Consider the following 14,073-nt stretch of genomic DNA (forward strand, 5'->3'; position numbering starts at 1 on the left):
TGAGAGAAAGATAGGCAATCTCCTTCTATGTAAATTATAGCCTCTGAAAACCTGGAGAGTCAGCTATGAGTTGATTCTGACTAGACAGCAATGAGGAAAAGAAGAAAAATGTATGTCTGTCAGAATCAAGAGTGGGATGACATAAGTTATCTCGTCACTGTCAAATAGCCTAAGCTTTGTGGATTTTTGCTTGTTTTCTTTTTTATTTTGAGGGGTCTATTTCTTCTTTCTTCATTCAAGAATGACAATGGCCATATCAACCACAGAGAAAAGTATGTTCTGAAGTATATAAATCACCACTGAACACATAAGTGCTACCCAGAGTAAGCAAAAACTTTTAAACAGTCATAGTATTATTCATCATGTTCTTGTTCTAGTCACAGATGGTATAGACAAGAGTAAAAGGTCAATGAACTTCTTCATGTTTTTCTTCCTTATTTATACAAACTATCTAGAGGTCCCAGAATGGTGGAGATACTGGTAGAGACAACAGTATTCATAAAAGTTGGAAAGTTTGCTAAACTGAATTGAAGCAATGAATAAGGAGAGCAACAGAGCACAGAGCTATCTATCCAGCTCTGCATGGCCATCATAAACAGCTACCCACTAGGTGTGAGAACCCAGAAGGACAGCGGCAGCAGTAGATATTTCCACACAACTGAAAAGATCCAATCTCCCAAACTGGCCATGTTCCCTATTCCTCAGTGCTCAACAAGTTGTGGACAGTGAACCCTCTATCACATCTTTCTTGACAAGACCCTGTCCCAGCAGAAATTCTAACCTAGCCTGGGTCCCCCACAGTTTAGCACACCCTCAATACACCCTACCCTAGAGGAGATTCAACTTGTTAGATGGTTCATATCTCATATCTTTGGTCACCACTGAGTTGAGCAGAAACTCTTATCTGGTTGGGCACCCTTAATGCAGTCTTCTGCTGGGTTGCCAGATAAACTTTTTCAGGGTAGACTGTTTGTTGTCTATTTCCCATAGCATATATGTTTTATAAATGATATTTGTATGCTTGCTTGTTTTATGGTTTTGAAGTGCAACAGAGATGTATTTCTCCTCCAGACATTTTCAATCTGTATGCTGAATGGACCAATTGAGAGCTGGAATTTATAAAGAAGAATATAGCATCAGCTTTGGAGAAAAACTTATTAACAACCAGTTTTATACAAATGATACAATCTTGCAGACTGAAGCTGAAGAGGACTTGAAGTGTTTGTTTCAGAAGATCAAGGACTTCAGTCTCCAAAATGGATTACATGTCAACATTAACATAGCAAAGACCAGGCACTCTGGTGGCCTAGTGGCAGGTAGCTGCACTGCAATCCCAGAGGCGTGCAGTTTGAATCCACCAGATGCTCTGCTGGAGAAGGAGGGACAATCTCCTCCTGTACCAATCAGAACCAATTTGATGGTACACACACAAAAACTTAACATAAAAAAGAGAAAATCCTTAAAAAAAGAAAGCAAAGATCCTCATTACGTGGCCATTAAGCAGCAGCAGCAGCAGCAGCATAAATGGAGAAAAGATTGATGCTCTTAACAGTTTAATCTTGCTTGCATCCATAATCAATACCGTAGCCACCAATATTCAGGAAATCAAAAGATAAGTTTTATTTGGAAAATCTGGTGTCAAAGACCTCTCCAGAGGGCTATGGTCTCAGTATAAAGACTGAGGTGCAACTGATCCAAAGCGTGGTCTTCTCAATTGCTTGCTATGCACCTGAATAATGAGAGCCGGACAATGACTAAGGATGACAGAAGAACAATTGATGCCTTTGAGTTGTGGTGCTGGAGAAGAGTATTGAATTGAGTATGAACTGCTGAGGAAACAAACAGATCTGTCCTGGAGAGGGTGAATCCAAGTTGCTCCTTGGAGGCAGAATTTTAAACTCCATCTCATAAACTTTGGGCATGTAGTCAGGAGGAATCAGTCCTTGGAGAAGGACATCATACTTTTAAGGGCAGAGGGTCAGCGCAGGAGAGAAACACCCTAGATGAGAAGGATTGCCACAGTGACTGTAGCAATGGGTTAGGCATCTTGGAAACAGTGAGACTGGCTAAGAATAGGATAAGAGCCATTGTTTGTAGGATTACTATGGGTTATACTTTACCCAATGGTACATAGCAACAACAACCACAACTCATAGGTATTATAGCACTTATCTGTCTGTCCGCAGTTTGTGAGTGGGGTTGTGTGACTTGTATGCCGCTGGTTATTTTAGTTTGTGTGTGTATATGCAGTTTGTTTATTGTTTCTTCATATAGGTACAGAACATGTTTACCAGTTTTCTGGGTTGAGGTGATGCCTGTGTCGCTTTGATGTTGGAAGCTCTGCTGCAGGTATATCAAATGCCAGCAGGATTACACATAAAGGACAAGTTTGAATAGAGTGTCCAGACAAAAAGCAGACTAAAAAGTAGAATTGGACATTGACTTATGAAATAGTAGGCCTTCAAAAAACTATGAATAACGGTGCAAAATTGTTAGATTTAGCACGCATAATCTTTCAGAATCAAAGGCACTTAAAACTGAGGAAAGATTGCTAACAAACATCCATCAATAACTGGAATGTGGAATGTATGAACTTGTATGAACTATGAGTCCAGGAAAATTAAAAGTTGTCATAAATGAAGTGGAACACATAAAGATTGATATCCTCTTTGTGAGGTGAGTTAGACTGGTATTGGTCACTTTGAAAAAGATAATCATGTGATCCAATCTGCCGTGTAGGAATGACAAATTGAAGAATGATGTTACATTCATAGTCAAAAAGAACGTTTCAAGATATACCTTGTTGTATAATGCTGTCAGTGATAAGATTCTATGCATACCCACAGTAGGAAAACCTGTTGATACAAGCATTACTCAAACATACACATTAACAACTAAAGCCAAAGGAGAAGTTGAAGAGATCTACCAACTTTTGTAGTCTGAAATGTATTTCAAATGCAAACAAGATTATACCAAAAGTAATTGGTGGATGGAATGCCAAAGTTGGAAGACAAGAAAGAAATAAGGATGTGGTCACAGCAATAACACTGGGATAATAGAACTGTACGAATCAGTATTTTATTTAATGAAAATATCTTTTTAAAAATTATGAATAGTGATTGTACATATATTATTTCACTTGGTATACTACAAAGGAATCATTGACTACATTTCTGAAAAAAGTCAATAAAGAAGAAGCTAAATATTAGCAGTCAAACAAAGTCAAGAGCTGACTGCGGAATAGATCATAAATTAATCATGTGCGAGTTCAAGTTGATGTTGGAAAAAAATCCACGAAGTGGCCCAGATATCAAATAATCTCATGAATAGATCTGATGCATTTATCACTAATGACCAAAGAACAGGTGAGCTGTGGGATGACACTGAAGATATATCATCTATGAATAGAGAAAAAGGCCAATACAAAGACAGGTGACAAAGTAAAAACTCCAAAGGATTTCAAAAGAGACTGTGAAATCCCCACAGAATATAAACAGCCTGAAAACAAGGGGATGAAATGCCGAAGTTAAAGAGATAGATAGAAAATTTGAAAGGGCTGTTCAAGAACACAAAGCACAGTATTATAATGGAATGTGCAAAGAGCTGGAAATAGAAAACTGGAAGGGAAGAAAACACTTGGCCTTTCTCAAGCTGAAAAAATGGAAGGCTAAATTCAAGCCTCAAGTTATGATACTGAAAGATTATGTGGATAAAATCTTGAATGATGCAGGAAGCATAAAAAATAGATGGAAGGGACAAAGAGAGTTACTGTATAAAAAAGAATGGACTTGTGTTGAACCACTTCAGGAAGTAGTAAATGATCAGGAACCAATGCAATGAAGGAAGAAGTTGAAGCTGCACTAGAAAAATAAGGCCCCAGTAATTGATGGAATTAACATGTTGCACCAAACACATGTCGTCCTGGTTGTGCTAACCAGCCTGGGACAAGAAATATGAAAAATCTGGCCAACTAGAAGAGATCACTTAGAGCATGTTGTAAGAGAGGGCCAGTCCTTGGAAAAAGACGTCATGCTGGGAAATGTAGAGTGCCAAAGAAAGAGTAGAAGATCCCAAGTAAGGTAAATTTAAGATGACAGAAACTGGCACGTGATCTCAAATATGTCAGAAACAGGCTGGGTTAGGGCTGAGTTAAAAAAAAGGTTGGTGATAGGGTTGCTATGAGTAATGCTCAATTTGTTGGCACACAGTACTAATAATTATTAAGCTTTCACTGTCCCGTGCAAAATTAGATTGATTTAATACCAGAATGACTAAGTGGTTCTCTTCCAACTACATGTCCTTGGACAGCTGCATAATGTCATTGTGTCTAAATAACTTTATTTGTAAGACATGAATAATAAGTTCTGCATATTTTGTACAGTTGGTTTGAAATTCTAATGAGTTTATATACAAAATTATGTTTATAATCATCTCTAAAAATACAGAGTTTTGATAAATCAATGGATATAAATATTATGATGATGATGATATTGGGTGACAGTACAGAGTGTCTCAGTTACCATTTGACAGATACTAGATTTTCATGTCTGGTTACCAGTTAGGGTACATCTATGACTGTATTGAGTTATAGCTAATATTTGTTCTTCATGGTTGGCACATATAATACTTCTTACCCTTGTAGAAATAAATATAAAGTCCACATAAAAGCAGAGTTGCAGGAGGTATTTCAGGATCTGAATTTCTACTTTTTCTATATTTTCTTCGAGATTATTTCTCACTTACCCTAACACCTAATTTCCCTATCACTGCTGCTACTAAAGTCTATTGATTCTGATTCCCCTCCGGTGTCTATTGAGACATAGCTCAAACAGATCAAGAGAAATGCAAAAACAATTCCCAAAAGTGAAACCAACAAAACATTCTCAGCAGCAAAAGAAGGCTGATGGGAGAAAGAAGAGAAAATAAACAGAATTTTGAGGCAGGGAGACAATGGCTTTCCCCCTAATACCCTGCCTTCATGAATTTTGTTTGCTGTGTGGTTAGATGAATGTAAATGTAAGTATGAAAAGAGTATTTAGTAAACATATATTAAACTTGTAGACAAATAAACTTCAAACTTGCATTATGCAAACTGGCTGTATTTCTAAGCTTCTGGGACTGGGAATTGCAAGGGAAGGAGATGGTTTTTGCTGCTGTATGAAACAAAACAAAAAGAAATTATGGCTGAAGAATTATTAGCTAAGGGATTGAAAGATATTTTGTGTCACTATTAAACTTGTTTTTGGTTTCTCCCATGCTGTGATTTATGATTATTTTATTATAATTTACCATTCAGTTTCCTATATATTTTGGATAAGTTTCACAAATAAGGAAATATATCTGCTATTTTATTCTTCATCACTGTCCCTGAATACAATGACAAATATAATTCACAAGGTCACCTAACACTCCCTTATCACTCTCTGTACCTTAAGGTAGCCCATAAGTTTAATGTCTTTTATTCCATCTTAGCGAAAGTATAAATGATATTTTGCTAGGTCATAGAAATTATGTCCCTGTTATATTCTCTCATCAGATCACTGACACTATAAACTGTAATGGCTTATTCAGAACTATTAATATATCTAGTAGCAGCCTATACCTGGGAGTCCTTAATCCCATAAATGATTTTTAATAACTTAAATTTATGTGAAGAAGTCTTCACTTCTATCAAAAGTGAGTGAGTGTGTGTGTGTGTGTGTGTGTGTGTGTGTATGTGTGTGTGTAAAAGTCTGACTCCATCTACTACAGATATGATACCCATTTCTAGGATGGAATGCAACATCTGGATAGGTACTGCTCTGAAAAATTGCCGGAGATGAAAAATACTGGAAATGAACTAGATTTCATTTTAAGTGAAAATTTAAGGAGTCAATTAGGACCAGTATGTATATAATTTTTCAATTACTTAAGGCAGGGGCTTACTGGGGTTGATATTACTCCTGGTTCTTTTCACAGGCCTAGAATGACATTTGAAGAATTGTTGGATCAAACAGATCATTTTCATCCAAAACACACAGAAGCAGTATAATCATTGAGTTAGAATCAGGCTCTGTGACCCTGTGAGTTCCCCTTCTCCCCACCCTCAATTCTCTTGTGCCTCTTCCCTTCCCCTTTTGGACTATTATATACATTTTACTAGTTTTTCTTCCATTTTTACAAAATAACAGTATTATGCGTTATTTATCTTTGTGAAATCGTAAGCTCACTCAGCATAATGCTCTCTAGCCTATGCCATGTTATATAATATTTTGTTAAATTGCTGTTCCTGATTGTTGTGTAATATTCCATTGTGTGAATGTTTCACAATTTCTCAATCCATTCATTTGTTGATAGACATTTGGGCTGTTGATATATTCTTGCTATTGTGAATAATAATTCCATGAACGTTGATGTATAAATCTATTTGTGTCTCAGGTCTGTTATCCTTGAGGTATATGCCTAGTCATGGAATAGCTGAGTCATATGCAATGTATGTTTAGCTTTTTGAGAAAATGTTAAACTGCCTTCCAGAGTGATTGTACCAACCCTACCAACAGTGAACGAAAGTTCCAATCTCTTCACAAGGTCTCTGACATTTATTGCTTGCCGTCCTGTTAAACTTTGACAGTGTGAATGGGGTAAGATTGTATCACATTGTGCTTTTGACTTGAGAGTTTGGTGGTCTGAGAGAGAGGGTGAAGAAATTAGGACAGACCTGTTGAGGACCTGAAAAGATGGAGTAATAGTGGGCATAGATCAGTGGTGATCAATTTTATATAATACAGTGTATGGGAATAATCATATGAAACACAATGTGAATGGAGGAATGTATGAAACACAAGGTACATAAATAAAACATAGCATATGCAAATTCTGTATGCAAAACAATAAAATTTTTTTAAAAAGTGAATCAGAGTTGAGAAAGTAAGTCAGACTTTAAAACATTAGGGCAAATGCCAACCATAAGGTATTCTCAACAGAGCAAGCAGAAGTCAATCCAAAAGAGAAAGATTTCAGAAAGTTGTACTCAGAGCATATCAAGACAAAGAGTTAACCATGCCAGTCATAAAAGAAATAAAATGAGACACAAAGACTGCTACAACTGCTGGTAGCTGGTAGTTTCAACACAAAAGCAATCAATCAGTAACTAAGTCTTAAAAATGGTAGCATTCACTTGAATGGACTAATTAGATAAGTCACAGATATCTGCTGGTATTAGGTGCCATCAAGTTCACTGCAGCTCATAGTTACTCTGTATAAAATAGAAACCTTGTTTTATCCTGAACTATCCTCATAACCCCAACCTATGTTGAAGCCTCTGTAGCAGACACTGTATCAATTCATCTTCTTGAGGGTCTTTCTTTCTTTCAGGGAAAGAGATCTTTTGCTTTTCCAAGTATGACTTCTTTTCCAAAGACTGACAACATCCTTAAATTATGTGAGAAGAAAGTCCACCATCCTTTCCTATAGAAGCACCATGGCTGAATTTCTTCCAAGACATAGCTATTCTTTGGAGAAGTCTATTCAATACTCTTCACTAACACCTCAATTAAAATACATCAATTCTTTGGTCTTCCATAAATATTGTAAAACACTCAAATGCAAGTCAAACAATGGAAAATAGCACTACCTGAGTCAAGTACACCTTCCCTTAGCTGATATCATCTCTGTTAGCACTAAGGAATATGTGATTAGGCATTATATTAAGGACAACAGCCCAGAATAACAGGTATATCATTGAAAAAAATGAATGTTTTATAAAAAATCAAAAAATAAACTGTGGGAGGAGGAAAGTGGAGTAAAAATTAATGAATGAAAAATAGAATAGAGCAGGGTTTAGGGCTGTTGTACATAGGGCCACTATGACCAGCAAGCAACTCAACAGCACATAACAACTACAATAATATAAATATGAGATACTACCAAATGACTAAGGTTTTGTGTGGTTAATTCTTTTTTCCATTTAAATAGACCTTTAATGATGGGGTCTGGTTTAGGACTCGTCTGCTTAGGCCACAGAGACAGAAGCAGAGATATCAATAGGTGGTCTGTGACTGCTGCTGGCGGTAGCCTCCACGGCGCATGTAGCCTTCGTTTTTGCGGTAGCCATCCTTCTGATCATGGAAATAGCCACCATAGGTACCCTGCTTGTGGTCAAACACTCGCTCGTTGTTCTCCACCAGACTGACCAGCTTCTCGGCCAGCTGCAGCGCCAGGTTCTGCTGTGCAGTGGGCTCAGTGCGGTGCATCACTACCGTCTGTGTTGGTTGGTCCAGGGAGGCCATCAGCTCCTCGTTAATGATCATCTTGCTGATGATGGAGTGCACTGTGGGCAGGTCCAGCTCAAACATGTCAGACAGCGTCTCCATGCTGATGGAGTCGTAGACACTGCTGTAGGTGAAGAGGTAGGTACGAAGTGACTCCTCCTGGATCTTCCTAACCAACATGGTGCGGACTTTGTCAGCCTCGGGGAAGAGGTCCCACACTTTGCCGTTCATCTTCTCATTGATGATAAAGCTGTGGCAGGTCTTCCAGTCTCCCATCTTCATGGCCTTGGAGGCGGCAACCACGTGCTCCCTCATTGACTCGGGGGGATCCAGCAAGGGCTGTCGCTCGCCCACCCGCAGCTGGTGGTGGAACTGCTTGCTGATCATGCGCCGGCGGGCATCAGTCTCGTGGGCGGCCATGTAGGGGATCTCCAGGAGCATGGCCGACACCAGATAGACACACTCCAGCAGTTCCAGGTTGATGTGTAAGTAGAAGGGCACCTGCTGGCACCGCTCCACCTTCTCCTGTTCCTGGTTGCGTTCCTGAAGGCTCCGGAGCAGTAGACCTTGGCCCAGCAGCTCCTTGGCCCGGCCACTTGACTGGATGTCCAGCAGGGCACTATGAGCATCCTTAGTCAGGCCTTGGCGGAAGGCACAGATGCCCAGCTGCACCATGGTGCGGTTGTACAGGAGTGTGGTTAATTTTTACCTAATCTCACATAATCAAACTGTTGTTGCTGATATGTAACATCGAGTCACTTGCGACTCATAGCAACCCTATGTACAACAGCCCTAAACTCTGCTCTGTCCTGTGCCAATCGCACTGTCTCTGACAGTCACATCCAGATTGCCCTAGTCACTGAATCAATACACCTCATAGAATGCCTTCCCTTCCTGCGCTGTCCCTCCACCTTACCAAGCATGATGTCCTCCAAGGACCAGTCTCTCCTTAAAACATGTCCAAAGTGTGCTAGATGGAGCCTCAGAATCCTTGCCTCTAAGGAGCCACCCAGTTTAACCCTTTCCAGGATGAATCTGTTTGTTTTCCTAGCAGTCAATGGCACGCTCAATACTCTTCTCCAGCACCACAGCTCAAAGAAGTCAATTCTCCTTCCATCCTCCTTGGTCATTGTCCAGCTCTCTGATGCATAACAAGTGATTGCAAAGACCATGGCCTGTAATTGGATGCACCTTAGTCTCCAGAGAGAAACTATTACTCTTCAGTACTTTGGAGAGGTCCCTAACAGCAGACGTTCCCATGGCAATGAGCCTTTTAATATCCTGGGTACTGGTGCCAAGAGTGTTGACTGTGGAACCAAGCAAACTAAAGCTGTGTACAATCTCAATCTCTTCACCATCCATCCTGATGCTGCCAATTGGTCCAGTGGTGAGAATCTTTGTCTTCTTGACATTGAGCCTCAATCCATATTGGAGGCTGCAGTCCTTGACCCTCTGCAGCAAGCGCTTCAGGTCCTCCCCAGTTTCAGCAAGCAGGGTTGTGTCATCAGCATAACACAGATTGATCTTCCACCAGTCTTGACCCCACATTTCTCCTTATAGAGCCCAGCCTCCCAGAAAATCTGTTCTGCATACAGGTTGAAAAGGTATGGAGATAGGACACATCCCTGGTGTACGCCCTTCCCAGTTTTGAGTTATGCAGTGTTCCCTTGCTCTGTTCTGATGACTGCCTCCTGGTACAAGTATAGGTTTTGCATTAGAATGATCAAGTGTTCTGGGATTCACATTCTTCTCAGAGTCAGCCAGTTTTTTATGATACACACAGTCAAATGCCTTTGCATAGTCAATGAAACACAGATATACATTCTTCTGGTATTCCCTGCTTTTAACTAAGATCCATCTAACAGCAGCTACAATATCCCTAGTACCACGACCCCTTCTAAACGCAGCTTGGACTTCTGGCAGTTCTATGCTGATGCACTGTTCCAGTCGTTTTTGGATAATCTTCAGTATAATCTTGCTTGCTTGTGAAATCAATGGTATTGTTCTATAGTTACCACACTCTGTTCGTGTTCTTAAGTTTTGGAAAGAAAGAATCTGAAAAATGCTCCTTAAAATTGCTGAACTGAGTTCTTTTTGATGGTGGAAACTATTTTTTTTTTCATTTTTAAGGTGATGGAAACTCAAAGATTAAATTACTGATTTATCTCATTTAGCCTTTGGAGCTGAATTACATGAGGCCTTTTTATCTTTAGAGGATTTACTTAACTGCTAATGAGAATGTGTCAAATATATAATGACCTATAACAAAACTATTTGCTCTGTCTTCATATCTAGTTCCTCAAACAAATGTTTATTGGAAAAAGAGGTATCAAAAGAACTATGAGAAAAAAGATCTAAATATGTGATATTTAGAAAATTCTCACACAAAATTGCATAAAAAACAGAAATGTCCAACATTTAGAACTCTTAACAAAATATCAAGCTTCTGCCTACCAATTAAATAGCATTTCTGTTCATAACTTTTTTATGTTGAAGACTCTCCTTCCGTTGAGCTTAACTAAATGGAATTATATCCTGAGGAGCAAGTGCAGCTGAAGTACTAATTTCATAAGTTGTCTGAAACTAACTGTCGGGAATTCTGGCTGTAGACCAATTCAAGGTAAATTTATAATGGGAAATAAAGTTACAAATGAAGGTACTTGGATAAGAGACTAAATGTTTGGGCTAAAACTTCTTTATATGAAAATATGATAATGCATGATTGTTTTGAAAGTTTAAGTGCTCATAATATTCTTAATCAATTATAAATTCAAACTAGACTTAAAATTTCTTTAGGAAATATTGTAAATGAGGTTTATTTTTCCATATCAGAGGCAGAAGTGAGGAAAAAAAAATGAACCACTAACCCATCCAACTAAACACTATCCTTCATTAACATTATCTACTTGACCAAATTTATTATTATACCAACTTAGGAAGCTCCTAAAAGATTTGGTTCTAATATCTCCTTTTGAAGCATACTAATATCATAAATATTTAAAATTCCACCATTATATAAAATTAATTGTGAGTTGAAGCTCTTTATGTCTTAAGTGATAATTTAGAAACTGTGAAGAAAAATACAAACAGATCAAGGATAATGATCAAATAAACTTTTATTACTTATAAAGGCAAGACTTAACATTTATAGAAAAATATGATGCATATTTTCAGCAGTCAATGCAGAAGTTAACACTTAAAAATAAGAGAGAGAAAGAAAAAGCCAACTATTGTAATAACCATGTTAGAAATGTGGTGGTAGTTGTTAGGTGCCCTTGTATCTAGTACAAGTCACAGAAATTCTGTGAACAACGGATCTGAATTCTGCCCTCTCCTTCACCATCTCATCATCTCTAATGCATTTAGCTCCTTTGCTGAAGTCACTTTGTCAATATATCGGGTTGGAGTGTCTTTCTCTCTCTGCATGGACCCTTTACCATTCCAAGTATGATACCACTTTCCAAGGAATAACTTCTCATAGCATCATGTCCAAAATACGTGAGATAAATTTCATCATCCTTTCCTCTAGGAAGCACTTTGGCTACATTTTTTTCAAGACACATCTATTTGGATTTTTGGCAGTACATGGAATAGTCAATACTCTTTTCCAATATCACATCTCAAAGGCATCAATTCTTCTGTCATCTTTATTCCTTTTCCAGCACTCAGATGCATAGTATGTGACTGAAAAGACCATGTCCTTAATCAGGATGCCTTAGTCATCAAACTTACATCATTGCTACTCAGTAATTTAGAGATCCCTGACAGCAGACTTTCCTAATCCAGTTCATCTCCTAATCTGCTGACTTCTGGTATCACAATGTTGAATGTGTATTCAAGCAAGATTAAATCATTGACAACTTCAATCTTCTATTTATCATGATGTTACCTATCAGTACATTGGTAAGGATTTTTGTCTTCTTGACGTGATCCATGTAGAAGACAGTGCACTTTGATTCTACAGTGTTTTAAGTCCTCCTCACTTAAGGTAAGGAAAGTTGTATCATCTGCATGTTGCAGATTGTCTACGAGTCTTCTTTTCGTCCTAATGTCATATTCTTCTTCATAGAATCGAACTTCTTGAATGACTCGCTTAGCTAACAGATGGGTTAGGTATAGAGAAAGGATATAATCCTGACATATATTTCCTGTTTAAAATCATGCAGTGTTCCCCTGTTCTTCTTAGACAACAGCTTTTTGGTGTAAGCATAGGTTTTGCATGAGCACAATTAAATGTTTAGAGATTCTTTTCAGTGTTAGCCAGTTTGTTAAGATTGTCTTTATTTGTTGTTATTTGCCTTCAAATTGAGTATGACTCATAATGACCCTATGAACATAAGGCCTGGAACCTTTCTATAACTATCGATATTGGTCAAAGTTCATAGAGTTTCCGGAAGAATGTTGCTTAGGAAGTGGATGTCACTCAAATGTCTTTGCATAGTCATAAAGCCACAAGTAATTAAAACAAAAATATTTTGTTATTCTTTGCATTTATCTAACATCATCAAAGATATTCCTGGCCCATGGTCTCTTCTAAACCCATCTGGAACTTCAGGAAGCTCCCTGTCATTATGTTGGTTTAGCCATTTTTGGATGATCTTCCACATTATTTTGCTTACATTTGATACTAATTGCATTGTTCAAAAATTTACAAGCAGTTGTCCTCCAAATTTTCTGGCATGGACTGAGGAACACTTCCAGGCTATATCTGTTAGTTGAAACCTGTGAATTGGTATCCCATAGATTCCGGAGTCTTATTTTTTTTGCCAATACCTTCAGTCCAGCTTCAACTCCTTCCTTCATTACCATTATCTCTTGTCCATATGGAACTTGTTAAAAATTTTCAGTATCAGTCAATTCTTTTTTCACAGTGACTCTATGCATCCCTTCCATCCTATTTTGATGCTCCTGGTTCCTTAAAAATTTTGACCATGTCATCTCTCAGTATTGCAACTTGAGGCTTGAATTTGTTTTTCAAGCAAATTCTTCTATTTTTATACACTAACTCCAGCTCTTTTAGCATTCTAACACTTTGCTTTGTCTTCTCGAGCTGTCCTTTGAAATGTTCTGTTCATTTCTATTATCTTGGCATTCCTCAACCCCCTTTGTTTTGACTTCTTGATGTTCTGGCACAACTTTCAGAGTCCCTTCAGCCATCCATTTTGGTCTTCTTTCTAAGTTTTTCTAATAATATTTTGCTCTCTTTATGGATAATATTTTTATGTCTCTTCATAACTTGTTTGGTCTTCAATCATTAGTGTATTAGTGTTCAATACCTCAAATTTATTCTGGAAACAATTTAAATATAGGTGGGATAGACTCAAAGCCATATTTTGTTTTTATTAGTCTTGTTTTCACTACCCTCAGCTTCAATTTTAACTTGAACATGAGTTATCTATGCTCTGTTGAACAGTCAGCACCTGGTCTTATTTTGCCTAAGCTTCTCCAAGGATTCTTTCCACAGATATGTTGTTGTTATGTGCCATTAAGTCGCATGTGACTCAATGCAACCCTATGTACAATAGTCCTAAACCCTGCTCTATCCTGTGTCAATTGCACTGCCTCTGACACACCTATACTGATTACCCCAGTCACCGAATTTATCCACCTCGTAGAGGATCTTCCCTTCTTGCGCCGTCCCTGCACCCTCCAAAGCATAATGTCCCTCTCTAAGGACCTGTCCCTCCTTGAAACATGTCCAAAGTATGTTAGATGGAGCCTCAGATTCCTTGCCTCCAAGGAGCAGCCTGGTTTAACCCTCCCCGGGATGAATCTGTTTGTTTACTTGGCAGTCCAAGGTACATTCAATACTCTTCTCCAGCAC

At 38.3% G+C, this 14,073-nt stretch overlaps 1 protein-coding gene across 1 annotated transcript; it reads right to left on the minus strand.

The window, feature by feature from the left end:
• Positions 1–8,018: 8,018 nt before the first annotated feature.
• On the minus strand, positions 8,019–8,945 carry LOC102845630 (eukaryotic translation initiation factor 3 subunit C-like protein-like; the record flags this gene model as incomplete). The annotated part of the gene is made up of 1 exon (XM_006896653.1): positions 8,019–8,945. A coding segment is annotated over one exon (927 nt), but the record flags the coding sequence as incomplete, so codon positions are not given.
• Between the last annotated feature and the right edge of the window lie 5,128 nt (positions 8,946–14,073).

This window comes from Elephantulus edwardii, unplaced genomic scaffold, assembly GCF_000299155.1.
Source record: "Elephantulus edwardii isolate Elephantulus edwardi_28Jun2011 unplaced genomic scaffold, EleEdw1.0 scaffold00187, whole genome shotgun sequence".
Taxonomy (NCBI): Eukaryota; Metazoa; Chordata; class Mammalia; order Macroscelidea; family Macroscelididae; genus Elephantulus; species Elephantulus edwardii.